Here is a 16,516-nt window from a genome sequence, read left to right on the forward strand (position 1 = left end):
CTCAGGCACCCCTTTTAACCTTACTTTACGTTGAACTCTACAAAACCTTGACAAATACAGTTCGAACTCGATTATCCGGGCTTCGATTTTCCGAAATTTCGATCTCGTTTATCCAGAATAATTTTATTTTTCTGTTTGTTTTCAATTTTCATTTTAAAATTTTACCTCTTTTTTCTATTCCTTTTGGGATATTTGTTACCATTTCTGTCCCTTTCGGCATGTTTGGGACATGTCCGAGGAAAGTTGCATCGATCCATTTAAATACAAACTTGAATGATTTTTTGTGATTCGATTATCCGGAGTGATTTTTTTTAGATACTCCGACTCCGAGACTCCTCTCACAATAAAACTAGTCAGAGGGTCATTCAGTTGAAACCTCTCCAAGGAATTGTAAATGGCAATAATATTGGCCGGAGGCAGCGAGGCTCGGAAGAGTAAGCGTAAAACGCAAGGGCATATACACAGGCACGAATTATAATAATCATGTAACTTACTCTCCATGGTGATATTGCGAATAATACAAGTGCGGAATACAGCAAACACCCGGGCGATGTACAGGAAAAAACTAAAAATGTTTAAAAATAAGTTTTTTGAAATTGTTATCGTTCAATTTTGTATAAATATTTCTTTTGTTGAAAACTGAAACTTTTTTTTTTCATGGTTTAATATTTTTTTTGAAAGATAAAATTTTAATCTGCAACATCAAACTAACTGTACTGGCTTTAAAAATATTTTTAATCATCAACACCATTTTTACATAAACCCGTCTTAAATTTTTAAATCTTTTATTTTTAATTTAAAAAAAAATATTTGGAACATGTGTAAAGTCGAAAAATAATTGGATTGTATTTAAGGCAAATAAAATGCCGCATATAAGTTTTAAGGCTTAAGACTGATTTTTTTCATTTACACGGCGATTTCCTTTCAACTGGATATTTTTATTAACGGTCGCTGTCAGAATTTTAAACAGCTATAACACTTGGACTAAACTATTAGCTAAGAATGGAATTAACTGGAAGTAAAAGTTACCTTCTGGAAAAACTTGGGTAATTCAGACAATTTTATATTTAAACTTTTCCAATCACCCTTTGCCTTTATTTCCTGTTTTTCTGAACTGTTTAGTTTCAATTGTTTTGCTATTATGAAAAGTTTGGACGTCTCGAGTGAAAAAAAAAAAAACGTCAAAATAGTCAATCAATTTGCATGTTATCATTTTTTTTCATGGGAAATTTTATAAATCTAAAAGAGAAAACTATCGGAAATGTTATAATAATCTTGGTGCAAACCAGATTCTGCCGCTGTACTATCATAAAAAATTAAAAAACAAATCAGATATATATTTTCAAAAGAAAAAGCTTTGAAGTCCCAAACGAAAAAATGTGAGGTGTTCGCAGCATATTCAATCATTTTGTTTCTGAGGCAATGTTTTTAGCACCAAGTGGCAAAAGAATGAAAGAAACGTAACGATCAGGATTAAAAAATAAGCCTTAAATTACTTGATCTAACTAATCTAATACAAATATTCGTATGATAAAAAGCAACCATCATTCATTTGATATAATCGAGATACAAATTACTTTCTAGAGGTACTTTAGACTATAATTATTATAAACTTTTGTGAATCATTATTTATATAATTATAATTCACTCATTGAACAAAATTATACTTTTTGTAAGATCTTAAAACAAAAATGATATAAAAACTATTGTATAGTTATCGAAACCATCGCTGCCAAACAGCCAAAAACGGGAGCCCGAAATCGGTCGCGTTCAACAACCGCAACCGCGTGCACTTCTATGGCACTCGCGATGCAAAACCACCGGTGAATGCTAACTGTCTAATTATCAACAATTATGTCGCTGTGCAGTCGGGGACAAACCTGTTGCTTCTCTCAATTAAACTCCTATCAGTTAATGATTTATGAACCCGTGACTAGAACTCCCGCCCACCTCTGGACCGCGCCACACCCATTCGAAAACATCCGATACTAGTTAGTTACTTTTGGCACTAATTTGGCGCGTTCTGGTGTTGACAAGCGCCCTGCACCATGCTTACAACCAATCCAAAGATTTCTTCCACGTAAATTCGGTGCTGTTTCCTCTCATATTTCGAAACTTCCGCCATCGAATCCTTTTCCGCTTTCGTTATTGGTTTTCCCATTTACTATGTTAATTGTTGTTATTGTTGACTTCCGCTTCACCTAGGCTTCCACCCGTTGCTGAACGAAAATTTCAAGCGACGACGACGACGCTCACTGATAACAGCGAACCGATACTCTACGATTCACGATGAGATTTGTGCTCCACTGTTGAGTGAGAGTGGACCTCACGCTCTTTCTCCCACTCTCTATCTCTCTTCGCACGGTCGGATGCTGTGTGTCTGTGTACGAAGCTTGTCTCTGGAGACGTTATAAAGTTCTACTCCGAATTGGAAGCGAACGAAAGGTTGTAATTTAGAGGTACTGAATGGTGATAAGCACGGTTAAACAATTGCTGGTGAATTCCAAGACGTTTGCTAGTGACAGGTGAATGATCTGCTTGTTTTGAACAAGATTTTGTTTGATGTTTACTTCGAAGTGTTTTAGTTGGTCTTGTGATGTGAGCAAATGCATGTATAACTGGGAACGAATGTAGTGGGCTTAGCATATCTATTTGCAAAGCTTTATCGCTGGGTGCGAAGCTGTCTTATTACTTTCTCGTCCATCTGTTACGACTGAAAGTTAGTAAGCTAACTTTCCGACGACGGTAGAAGATCCGTTACCGTTTGCAACGGCTTAAATGCCACAAAAATATGGATCTAACCTGAAGTGACATAACCTCAAAGTAGGGTGTAGTGTGCAAAAGGCAAAGGCGTGAAGAAAATGCGCAACAACGTCTCAATTTTCGAACAAATTCCGATAGCACGAAAAGGATGTTCGTTCGCCGCTCCCGGAAAGCTCTTACTCTCGTCGCGAGAAGGAAGCAGAGCGACACGGCCGCCATACGCGCGGATGTGTTTGTTTCCCAAATCCGCCCGACCTTCTAGGACGCTGCGAGCTGGAGTATGCCCGGTGTTACTGGGCTTGGGACCCGCGAACCCTGATAAGAGGATAACAATGGAATCTAACAAATTCCTATGTGCTAAGCTTGAAATCTTCTAGAATTGAAAAAGGTATGTTTTTTTTCAGGAAGAACACATAACACATAACGGGAATTCAGAATTTATTCATCAAATCATTTATTAGATTTAAAAACTTATTACTCTGGCTCTATTTCCGACTCACACAGAATCATGGTAGGAAAAGTTAAATTTTGTTCGTTTGATCTTCAATACAAGAATCCCCTCTGCTGCTTCTGCTGGTGGTGGTGTTGGTGGTGACAAAATGTGTACGAGCGGAAAGGTCAGTTTGACCATCAAAAGATAAACAAAACATCATCTGCGAAAGTGATTTCCATCTACAAACGCAAACATGACCAATTTGACGCGGAGGGTAAGAGTGAGTGAGAGTGCAAAAATAGGTATAAAAGAAAGAGATGGGGGGTTATGGGGTGAGGGTGGTCGAGACAACAGTTACTAACGCAGCACGTTCGGTACTGTGAAGCCTTCCGTAAGCAGAGCGCATTGGACGTAGAAAAGGCACACGTACGTACGCACCAACACAAACCGATCCCCTATCCAGGATAAATCAATATTATTTCGTGCGTGCCGCACGGAAAGTTTACCGTAGGACGCTTGCTGATGTTTGAGTTTGTGTGTGTGTGCCTGTGCGTGTATGTGTATGCTGAATGAAAGTGAAATTGGATTGACGTTTTTTTGCGCCTGGCTGGAAGTTGTCCCAGAAACAATCCGCTTTTCGGTTGAATCAAAATAGAGAAACAACTTAAAGGTAAACAACGGGGAAAAGCATTTCGCGATACTGCTGCGAGACGGGAAAGCGGGTTGCCTATAGCATCAGCTGTTTGTTCGTCGTTCTGTGTTAACACTTTATTGTAATCATGGATTTTTTGTGCAGATGCTTCCCTCAGGCTGTTGTTGCAGTTATTTTCAGTGTGCTTGGTGGCGTATTACTGATTGGGACCATGAATGGTTCTAATACCTATTCACTCTTCAGATTAATTTTAGGCTGATCAAACTGATAAAATTGAGACACGATTTTTTCTCTTAAGCATACAGTTAATGCGTGTTCAAGATTTTTCGAATCTTCAAGTTATATTTTAAATCGAAGGGTTTTAAACAGATGACCGTAAAAAAAATACACATGAGGGTTGTCTTGTATATCGTAAAAGGTTGTGACAGTTTCATCATGTCAAGGTTCTATTGAAGATGTTTTGTTCATGTGAAAACATTAGCCCTACACTTAGCGTCGATCTAAGAAGAAGCAATAAAAAGGCCCGAGACTAATTATCATTTTTCACTTCAACTGGTTTATTATACTGGCGCTATACGCAAAACACTGCCATCACGCGATAACTATCTCACATAAAAATATTATTGGCAATGGAACTTCTGAAGTTCAACTCAAAAATAATGGAAATAATTATTTTTGCTAATTTTGAAAATGCTGGACATTAAAAGGCATTAAAAAATAATTGCTTTAGATTTTTGCATAACCAACACCAGTAGCCTCTTTAGACAGTTTGCCACTTAAAGACTTGGGCCACTGTGTATAACAAAGCCCACCGGAGCTGAGATAGATATCACACTGGAGACCCATTAACTATTTTGTATCAAAATGTCTGATATGTAAATTCTCAATTTGTAGCCATAACTTGAGTTTTTTTTCTCTGCGTTGCTGGAAATTTACAGTTTCCTGAAACCTCATTCGGGATTTTGGGGGTTTAAGGTTAGACATATTTTTGGGCTATGGAGTCGTTATCGTTAACTGACGCAGCTACACCCAACAAAACGAGAACAGTGATGACCTTTCACATGTTACCACAGTTAACGTTTCAATTATTCATGTTGCATGTGGTTTCTGGTTTCTGTGCCACTACTACGACAATCTTTTTAGCACCCGTTCCCTACGTTCGCAGATCAATTTCTATCGATAATAGATTCGTACAATACATTAAACAGCGCACCTTTGTCACTACGCACTTGGTTACACATTTCACTGCTTTCAATTTAATTGTATTCAAATTTGAACTTGATTGTATTTTTCACATGCTCAATCAATCACACACAGTACTTTTGTTAGGTAAAGTACGTTTGTCTGCAACAACGTTTTACTCCATCTTTCATTCCTGAAAGAAAAGTGACAACAGAATGTTGACATTGAATTTTTTCTGCTAAACAGATATCTGTGGTCTCGTCAATAAGGCTTTAAATTTAAACCAATATATTTAACTCAGTAGTAACTGAGAAAGTGAGTCGACCGATGTTGTATGTGGAAATTACGTGAAAACTTCAGCCTCGGTGATAAAGGCAAAATTTCTCCGCTCGAAAACCCGTCAAGGTCGAGCCGGCGGCCCCTGCTAGGCACAAGAACACCACAGGTCCTGGTAATTATCATATTTTCACATCCGTAACAAGCAGATGCGCATTCCACAGCGAGGCTGCTGCTGCAATTGCAAGGTGCACCCGGTCGTGCAGTTCTCTCATTATTAAGTGGGCGTGGCTTCGTACCTCGATTAAGCACTGTTTTTGCCGTTGGCAATAAAGGGTTCGCTCAGCGAAGCCCAATTATCATCCATCATGTTTCGAACTATCCTGTAACATTCCATTGAAAAACTTACAATTTATTCATTTCCACTTTTTATTTGCAGAAATCTCGGTACGGTCCAGTCTATCATCATGGTTGCAGCGACTCTGCGTGAGCTGCCTCGATCGGGAGCAAAGTGTGAACAGCGAGTTCGGCCGATGTTTGCTGGAAAAGGTGCTGAACATCACCATCCGATACCTCACAGATGAACCGGGGGTAAGTGTCGTTTGTGTAACTGTTACCTTTAAAACTTTCGTTCCCACCCCCGAACCGGCCGTGCAACAATAAACCTACATTTGCGCACACAGATGCAAAAAAAGGATCTGCTGCGTTCTACAGTGCCGCTCTTAAATTGCGATGGTGGTTCGGGCGCGTTTTCGCGCTGGCAGCAAAACCAAACAAATCAACAAGTGGATGAAACAAGTGAACCAAAGCCGCACCAAACCGTAATCACCGTCACCGTCGACAAAACAACCATTTGCCACCTTGTACCATCGCATTGCCCAAATCATAGGGCGGGGGGTGGGGGGAAAAGTAGATGTGGGCTCCTGTCGTTTCATCTGCTGAGAGCCATTTGGCCAAACGAAGCATCCAGCCACCAGTGAAAAATGAACAAGCCGTCCAGCGCGCCGCTTTGGTTGAAAGAACCCGCCCGCACTGGATGGCATACAACAGCGCCCCGTGCAGGATGCGAAAAAGTGTATTTACTCCTGTCCACCCGTTACAGGCCAGTGAGAATGTCCCGAAGCTATACGGGGACTGCGCTGCTGCGCACCTTCGGCGTAAAAGCGAACGGAGCAACGAGGAGTGAAGTAACGCCAGCGGGTGTTTTTATTATCGATAAAATGACTGTTGATTATTGTTTTATGTCTTGTTTTTCCGCCCACCAGCCCACTACGGACGGACGGGGGACACACTTTTATCAATGGTCGTCTAGTGTAGGTGGTACCTTGGTACGTTGAATTTTGGGTGTTCGAACTCGGAAAAGCTTGCCATCGAGATCGAGCTACACCTAGGGGCGGCGGGGACGGAGCTAGTGTAGGCGTGCGTTGGAAGTTGGGCGATTTTGCTCTTCGGAGTAACAGGTCAAAGCTTGTTTAAGTATCTGCCGCTTTCGGATTTCTACTTCATTTGCCAGAGGGTTCAAAGTTCAAATTTGGCTTTTTAAATAATTTAATTTGCTCTAAAATAAAACTGACGTCAATTGGACCAAATTTTAATGACGCCTACTGGAATTCGTTTTAGATTAGTGTGAGCGAACCTTATGTCCAAGAAGTTCGTTCCTCTGATGTACCTCAAGGTAGTGTTTTAGGACCTCTACTGTTCTCGTTATTGTAAGTTGACCGACTTTTTCATTCCATGGTGCTGTCTCATTCATACTTCGATTAGTATCCCTGAGTGCACAGTTATCAGCTTCAATCGAAAAAAGAAATATCCGTTGATATAGAATTATAATTATCAAACTTCTGGTATGGATTTGACGCGCAGAGATTTTCTCATTGATCTTGGTAATATATTAAACGCTTACCCTAAATTTAGGCCGCATTATTCCTCGATTTTTAATGGAGCCAAGCAATAATTCGGCCTGGTTATGAGATTTGGCAAGGAACTTGATGGTTCTGGTACTTTAACCCTGGTAAGATAATCCTATTTTGGCGTTAAAATGATGCATGAATTTTGAATCATTTCAAATGCAAGTTTTTGTTTGAAATTTATTAATGAGTTACCATTGGAAACGGTGCTAATACATTGATACATAACAAATACAATAAATCAGTTTTTTGAAAAACGAGAACGGTTTCCGCATTATTTGAAAAAAAAAGAGAGCAATGTCACTAAAAGCGAGGAGTTAAATTGACGCCATTTTGTTTCCAAAGGAACGTAAAGAATCGTTTCGAATCAAAATAAACAAAATACTGATTAATGTTTAGACGCGATTTTTGCTGAAAATTATGAAACACAATTGAGAGAAGAAATGCGTTTGATGCCAAAAAGCTGCTACCACCTAAAATCTAGTGCTTCTTCGCGATGCCTTATTTTGGATTGACGAAGCCACTTCCACAAAAAAAAACAATTTCATTTTATGATTTCATCATAGATTTTAGATTCGTAATAATAAAAATTCTGTTTTTTGCAAATTTATTTCGTCAATCAAAAGCAGACAATATACAATATTCTAATACGATGTTTACTTACAAACTGTTTTTTATTTAACGGTGCGATTGCGTATATCGTTTTCAAATGAAACTATTGCAAATTGACGACACTCTTGCAATGATTTTATGTCTATGGGTATGCACCGTGCTTCAATTGAGGGAAGAGGAAATGCTGTTCAGTCTAATTTACGAAGGGCATACAATAGAAATTGCTTTTGTACTGATTCTATTCTTGCCTCGTGTGTGTATAGGGTGATCATACATATTACTTATATATAACTTTGGCTATGTACAGCGTTTACGATATACGGAACCTGAAAGTTGTAGCAAAAGGGCTTTATAAAGCCTAGCGTGTTATTAGCTTTGTGGATTATAGTATCGTCATGGTCAATGAAGGTTAGTTTGAAGTCTATGACCATTTCCAATACCCTAACTCTTTCACAATTTGCTGCAGTTTGATTTTTTTGTGAATGTTGTACTGTTTCGTGTTGTTCTTTTTCGACAGAATGATATTAGGTTGCATTTTTTACTTTTAACTTCAGTAAGCTTTTTCTACGCCATGTGTAGGATACCTGTATGTCATTTTGGAACGCATTTATGTCTTCTTCATTTCTTATTTTCAAAAAGAGCTTCATATCGTCGACATAAATGGACATTTTTGGTTTTTTTGAGAATAAAGGAAATGTCGTTATCGTACCAGATGAAAAGAAGAGGTCCTGAGTGAGAGCCTTGGGGGACACCAGAAGTGACTAGAATCGGATTTGAGTTTTGTCCGTTAAATTTAACTATTTGTTGGCGATTAGTTAAATATCTTTCAAGACACTTCTGGAGTTCTGGCTTAAGCTCAATTCTTTGCTATTGAAAGAATAGCATTGATATGTCTATGCGATCGAATGCATTGCTAAAGTGCGTGTGAAGAACTCATACGTGCTTTCTATTATCCATTGCATTTGATGAATAATTTATCAATTCAAGTTAGTTGGTCGATGTTGAACGGCCCTTGAAGAAGCCTGTTTGCCTTACAGTTAACCGGTTTTTAATTTGGAGAAATAGTTTTTCGTTTGCAATTGCTTCGAACAGTCTAGGAATGCAAGAAATTATGACTATTCTGCAATAATTACGTATGTAAGATTTTTTTATTTTTTTTATTTATCTATTTTAATTTGTTTACTGGTCTTCGGCCAGATTTGAAAATAGTCACTAGAAATAAGTTTTCCATTTTTTTTGGCAAGCATCCATGTTCCAGTGACATGTTGAAAAGCCAGAACAATGGAGTAGTAAGTTCCGTAGCAAGATTTTTCATAAATACTGGAGGAATTTTGTTAGGCCCAGAACCATTAGAGGCATCTAAGTTATTTAGCGTCTGCAAAATCCTGCACATGAAGTTGGTTTACGCCTCGAGAAGTTCGGATAAAATGCAAAATTATCACGGTCGGGATCCTCTTCAGAAAATGCTGTATAGATTTCCTGGAAAGTAAAAAAAGATTGCAAATCCTTTCCAAGCTATACTCGACATTTCCGTCAAGATGCATTATAGAGGGAAAATTGTCAGATTTCAGTTTAGTTTTCACGTTATTATAAAAATTCTTCGCACAAGATTTTTTTACAAGTTCTGCTTTTGCATTTTATTCAACAAATGCATTACTGGTGGCAAAATTCAGTTGATCGCATATATCCAAATAGATTTTAGTATTGAGTATTTCCTGTTTGATTGTCCTGTTTCTTAACAGTAAAGAATCATCTGTGATTTTCAAGGAAATAATCGAATGTTATAAACGTTTATAGTTGATATTGAAATTCGTACTGCCACGATTTTAAATTGCTGCTAACAGGTTATAAGTTCTGTCACGGTCGCCATATTGTCGACATATATGAATTAGGGCAAAAAGGATAGATTCCATGCCGAATGACATGTTGGAATAAAACTTTGTGCACGGTTCAGCAAATTTTCCGTGGGTGAAGAAATTTATGATACTTATTAATGTTCTAAAAGGTCGTAAGTAGAATTCAAGTGAACTCCTCAGTGCAATTTTACAAAACAAAATGAATAACCAGTATAATCGAATATTTTTGATCTGGCTGAAAGTTTGCACAGATATGTGTTCAATGATGTGATGTTCTATTATTAGTATTTTTTTAAATCCCGACTGATTTGTGAAAACGATTGATGTAAAAAGGGTATTAATAATAACAAATATTTTTAAAGACAAAACTGTTTGTTTGATAAAAAAAATAAAAAATTTGTCTTCCCGAAAAAAACCCTTTTCACATCAACCATTTTTTCCAAGTTAATAAAAAAAATAATTCAAAAATTTTCTGCCAAATCAAGAATGATATTTTGAAAAAATATTCAAATTGGGACATCTTTTGTGGAATTGCTTTTTTTTTAAATAGTGTACCTCAAACACGTTTGATTGTTAAGAAAAAATGTTTGAAATCATGTTGTAGAAACTAATAATACATTCAAGAAATTGAAGTTAACACTTCAATCTAAACTAAAAAATACGAGTTGATTTTTTTTATAATGTTACACAGTTTTACAGTTTCTACATTTTTCAGAAAATGAATTAAATTTAATTGTGCAACATTCACATACGTTTCTAAACAATCAAGATTGACTTCCAAAAAGGGTGTATTTTGTATGTGTTGTAAATTTTCCTAACATAATTTGTAAGCGTCACGAAAATGGATGTGGATATCATTGTAATATGATTATTCTTAAAAAAAAGAAATTGAAAAAAAATGATCTAAAAATTTAGTTGAGTTTTTTTTTTTCACAAGTCCTAGATGGAGCTTTTTGCTAAAAATTTTGCCTTAAGCCATGCTCCCACTAAAAAAATTAACAGAAAGTTTGTGTGCAAAGCAAGGTTGACGTAAAACTACTTAAGTTTTAACAGTACAGTAGGTGCAAACTGCAATGCTAGCCCAAACCCAGTAAAGTAAAATGTCTAATCTTCAATCGTTCATTTGGTTGCCCTGATAAGAAACTGTTCTTGTTGAATCTAACGTTTCGATGTCACTTGGGGTGAACAGTAACAACTCGTTAGGGGTTTAATTTAATGTGCCAGATTCTCAATTTGATCTGCCGTAGTTTCTGTTAGTTCTATCGCAACGAATCGTAAACTTCTATTGCTGTGTCGAATGCCAGTTTGCTCTCCGCTGTTTGGACGAACGAAACTAAACTCACTTTTTTATACACATAAACTCATTACTGACTGAACAAAAATGAATCGTACACTATGCGGTGCAAATATGTTTTTACAGTCAGAATGCATGCAGAATGAAACAACATTCACTTTCAGTTCTATCGCACTATCTCTTGAGGAAATATTTAGTTTTTAATTCATTTATTTGGCCGTCCTAAAAAGGACAGTTTGTTGTTCAATTTGAAATTGGATTGATGCTGATCGCACTTCTGTGCTACTTCGACAGTGGAAATAACGCACACTACCACAGTAGAATGCTTTTTCACACTGAAAATTAGACATGGCCGACAGATCATGACTACCAAGGCCCAGAAAGCTTGTGTTATTACCAAAAAAATGCAAATCTCTATCGGAGGCAATGCCGCTGCTGCCATCATTGCCACGGTCGCACCATCCAAAAGTAAAATGATCTGTTTGAGCAGGCACCGGCTTTTATATAGCCTATAGTTGTGAGAGAACACGTCTGTTTTGTAACTAGCTCCTCCTTTTTGTTAGTTTGAGTCTTCTCCCAGTTTTGTTTTACGCAAAACGCAATGAATTTTATTCCATGTTGGTTAAAGTAAATAATATTGTAGAATATTGAAATATTGCAGAAAATCATTTTAAAAATTATATTGAAGAAATTTTCACATTCTATAGAAAATTCCACAAAAATCCATTTAAACAGGCAAGTAAAGGTACGGTGCCTTCGGCAAAGTTGTTTATTCCTGGAAAAAGCCACAGCTTTGCCGAACAAAGAAAATGAGGAAATGAAAATTTGTTTCTCAATTCCAAGTGGAATAATCACAACATTGTAATCTCTCTAACATGAAGAATAATAAATAGAAGAACTTTGCTGAAGACACTACAGTTCTAAAATCGCGAATAGTGTGGAGTGGGGATTAGGGCACTATGGCAACACAGTAGAAAGCTGTTTTCACTCTAAGAGTTAGACGGCCGGTATATTTTGATTGCCAGGATCCAGACTGTTTGTGTTATTGCCAAAACAAGTCAAAACGCAAGTTACCGTCTTGATCCACAATATAGTATAGTATGGCGATTTGTTTGAGTCGAAAGCCTGCTGCTACCGCTACCGCTGCTGCCACCAGCTACTACTGAATTCAAACCGTCCTTCCCGCCATCCACTAGTAAAATGATTAGTTAGAGCAGCTTAAAGAGTGTATTCTCGGTTAACTGGGTATAATATTCTGTTGACCATGTTAGCAAAAACAAGCACTAAGCGACTGTTCGAAAGTTTCAATTATTTTTTTCAAGGTAAAAATAATTCTAAGCGGGGAATGAATCAACTATTTCCAGGGGTTAAAAGTTATGGAGAATTGAAAGAACTGGGATAGGCCTGTCGTTCTGTCACGGTCGCCATGTAAAATTATCATGTTACTTTAGAAATCGCCTTTAGAAAAAACACACTAGAAAAACCTCTTCTAACGTTTATTTTCTCTACTTTTCCCCCCTACCAGGTTCGCTGTGGTGCCTTCGAAACGCTCAGCTACCTGATCGAGAAGGGCTTCCTGGACAAGACGACCACGGAGGAAACGGTCTGCCCGGTGGTGGAAAAACTCAGCCGCAAACCGCTGGACACGTTCGACGAGGAACTGTACGCGATCTTCATACACGTAGGTTCCCATTTTCATGCAGCAGTGTCACCACCTTTCCGGTGAATCCGTAGTTTACCTCTGTTCGGTAGAGATTGGTGTAGCTTGCTCTCGGTAAAGGCACAGCAGCATAGTAATGAAGTTGTAACGAGGTTATATAATATCGATTTGTCTTTGCTATGTACGTGGTCCTGCCAGTAAAGTGTGCTCCTGCTGCTGCTGCTGCTGATGATGATGATGATGGGCGGCAGCGGGAAAAAGGAACAGTAACATCCTTCCGGTTCGAGCTTTGAGAACCGTATTGTAGTGGTTGAAAGTAATAGTGTTCTGTTTTCAATGTGTGCGAGTGTGTTTGTGTGTTGGTTTGTTAGCCGTAAATGTGCATAATGTAAGATAAATTATGTTACTCAAGTGATAGTTCACCATGGCCATCTGTGGGGCCGGAGGAGAGCTGTGTGGCTGACTGCTTGCCGACATACTGTTTCAGCACGATCTATGGTGATGATAAAGATGAGTGACATGCGATCCGTTGGGAGAATGTGAACACAGGGGATGAAGACCAACAACAAAAAATTAAATGTTAGGTGAATGCTGTTGTTGCGAGGATTATGATTTCATATTATTTTATAGCTAAAGTTGGCCCACTGATGGTATGAGGGCAGAGACAGAGTAAAGTAACAAAGTGTGATGTGTTTTTTTTTTCTAGTAGCTACTGTAGAACTCCTTTGATGGAGATTGGCTGTGGTGTGGTGTGTTAGGCAGCAGCGGTGTTAGCACTATGGTGTGATGTTGGATAGTTTGATATGCAGCTTTCTCCCGTCCATTGCCGGTATTTGGCTGCAAGAAAGACATGGGTAGTGAGATAGTTTTACCCTAATGCAATGGGATCTCACTACCTTGTCTTTCATGTTGATGAATACACAATTTTACTGAGGCGAACGGAGCGAGAAACTGTTGCTGCTGCTGCTGACTTAGTAGACTGAGTGACGCGCGGCGGAAGTCCTGCTTTCCGTTGTAACTTTTGAAGGCATGTGCGTAGAATTGATGCACGTTTGAAGCCCGGAACAACTGTAATCAGCGACCCGTCGCCAAACACAGAGAGAGTGACTTGTGTTGGCATCAAATTTGGTTGTTTTAGTTCAACCAGATAAAAAACTGCTATCACAGCCAGCTTTGATGAGCAATGCATCACTCATTCACACAATACATGGATGATTTTTTTTTGTTAGTGGCGATTTCTCAAAAGGATTTCAGAGTGCAGAAGACCACGCCGCATCCACTTCCGACAGGTGATCCCCGCGAAGGAGGAGATCCTATAGGGAGAGCCGAGGATGCTTGACTGAGCTCATCAATTGGTTGTGGCTATGTGTTTTCTGTTGCGTTTCACTTCGCTGGAAACGTTCCAATCATATCACAGCCATTTTGATGAGCTCAGTCGGGTGGTAAAATTCATCAGCAGTTAAGAACACTCCGCAAATTCTATCGCAGGAACTGTCCGCTGAATGGCCGGTGTTTGAATCGTAAAAATGGTTGTGCTGTGTGTTGGGTTAAATTTTCATATCACAGCCATTTTGACGAGTTCGAACCCGGACACTATCGAGCGAAAGGAGTTTGGAGCAAATAAATGTGAAAACTTGTATAGGAACTGTGTCCACTCTCAAAGTGGTTGTGAAATGCGTCCATAATTTAAGTTCATATCACAGCCAGCTTTGAAGAGCGATACGGTTTTCCTCCCGATCTGCAAAGAAACCGAGAGTGGTGAATGAATCGTTCGTGTGGGACGTGATACGGATGCTGGTGGAACCTGGAACTAGGAGCGCATTCTAAACTCACAAAGTGGCTGTGAAATGGTGCCATGGCAATTCACAATTCCATATCACAGCCAGCTTTGATGAGCTAGGTTGCGACTCATTACACAACGGCAACAACAAATAACGAAAACTCAATTTTGTGATTTACACCGAGAAATTCAACCATCACTTAATTATACCCTCTAAATTGTTCAATTTTCATTTTACCTATGCAAAAATAGTAATTCAAAACTTACGCTTTATTTTCATACGGTGGATCATGTCCGGCACTGCAACAGCTGATGGTGAAGATTGTCCCGATCGTTGGATTCGCCAAAACGTACGAGCTGGTGTACGATCGGTTCGTGGAAATGTGCCGCTGCAAGGAGCATTTTGTCCGGCGAGAGTGCGCCACCGCGTTTCCGGTTATGTGCGAGGTGCTCGGCGATGAGCTGTTCGAGAAGAGTATGGTAAGTGATAAGACGGAAGTGTTATGTTGTTGTCAGCACGTGTAACTCAAAACTAATCATTTCAGTTGCCAATTTTCTTGAAACTGTGTGACGACGAGATATGGACCGTGCGGAAAGCGTGCGCCGAGGTGCTCCCGATCGTTGCCTTGCTCTGTACCCTGGACAAGCGGCGGAAGGTTTTGGTTCCGGCTATGAAGAAGTTCATGTTCGATCCCAGTCAGTGGGTTATCATGGCAGCTTTGAAGGTGAGTTTTGCAATTCGGGGGGATTTCATTTAGATAAAGAGTAGTTCTTAACAGGGCGTATGGATTTCGGCACGATTCTGACCATTTTTTCTCGTATATCTAGACTACATTACTGAATATCAAAAAATAAAATTTTATTACAAATCGGTAGTCTTAAAATGAGAAAACAGTAATATCAAATATTTTCATCGTATCCCAAAAAACGGATGCCATGACCTCACCAGCAAACGGCACTGGCTTCGTCTCCTTCGGGAGTTATAATGAATTTATGAATATCAACCATCACGTTTAGGAACATTTCATCCGTTCTCAATACTCAGAATTTTGTCTATTAAATTTTCAAAGATATTATTAACTTTATTTTCAAAAGTTTTGATTCTCAGCAGCTTCTTGAATGCCTGACTCTACGTTAAGTTTTTTTCCAACATCTTGATTTTTTCATTGCCAGAGAAAGAGCTGTTAAAGACGAAGTTAGCATCGAACTCAGTCTATCGATACAACCAGACACTTCCAAACAGCTACGATCCCCTTGTAACTGCAATGGAAATTTAAGACGAAATAAAAGGTTTTCTTGGATATGATCAAACAACAGTGCTAGGTGAGGAATCTGCGCGCACTGATTGAAAGAAAAATTCGCTGCTTCCGTTGGTGGACGAAGCAAAACGTCACCGCTGCGGAAAATTGGCCACATGCAAAAAGACTGCTGAGTCAAGAAATCCGAGGGGGGCGCTAACACATTATAACATTTTAAGAGGAAATGTGTGACCTTCATGGTGAATAGAACCGAACAGATCTTGGACCATGGAAGGGCAATTTTCGTTGTGAATTCAGGATGCAGTGATGATCATCTAGTAAGTAATAGAAGTTGCTTACACGAGGTGCGTAAGCTGGAATGTCGATGTCGTATGTGATCCTATTGATCGTACATTGACGACTACACTCACTTTGCAGTTATACAAAAAATTGGAGGTGTATGAATGCTTCAGGGAGTACGAAGCTATGACAATGACCCATTGGGAAAATGAAATCAGCAAGCTAACTGTGGACCAGGGTCGTGAATACTGTTCACGCAAAAGTTCAAGTCGTGTACAATCATTGTACTTCCCGATTCGCACAAATGTTGCACAGAAATCGCACGATAAATGTGTGAAACGCATAACGCAACAGTTGTACTGCGAATACATTGACACCGATTGAAATCAGAATATGTCTCATATATCGACACTTTATTTCTCACATCGAATGTATTAGTGACTGCCACTCGTGGAGCAGTGCAAGCAGTGAACAACAACTTGTAAACTCACTAGATTTATATGAGCCGTTGCGGAACAGAGTGGTCTATGTGCCATCGAGCAAATTGTTCAGGAGAAGCAATT

General features: G+C 38.9%; 1 protein-coding gene across 3 annotated transcripts in view; it reads left to right on the forward strand.

Moving 5' to 3' along the window:
- Positions 1–16,516, forward strand: part of LOC129726150 (serine/threonine-protein phosphatase 4 regulatory subunit 1-like) — a 345,895-nt gene that overhangs the window by 321,130 nt on the left and 8,249 nt on the right. For all 3 annotated transcript variants that reach the window (XM_055682839.1, XM_055682837.1, XM_055682838.1), the window contains 4 exons: positions 5,746–5,897; positions 12,501–12,656; positions 14,725–14,895; positions 14,961–15,140. In XM_055682839.1, coding sequence (XP_055538814.1) covers positions 5,746–5,897; positions 12,501–12,656; positions 14,725–14,895; positions 14,961–15,140 — 659 coding nt within the window. The remainder of the gene's footprint in view (positions 1–5,745; positions 5,898–12,500; positions 12,657–14,724; positions 14,896–14,960; positions 15,141–16,516) is intronic.

This window comes from Wyeomyia smithii, chromosome 2, assembly GCF_029784165.1.
Source record: "Wyeomyia smithii strain HCP4-BCI-WySm-NY-G18 chromosome 2, ASM2978416v1, whole genome shotgun sequence".
Lineage (NCBI taxonomy): Eukaryota > Metazoa > Arthropoda > Insecta > Diptera > Culicidae > Wyeomyia > Wyeomyia smithii.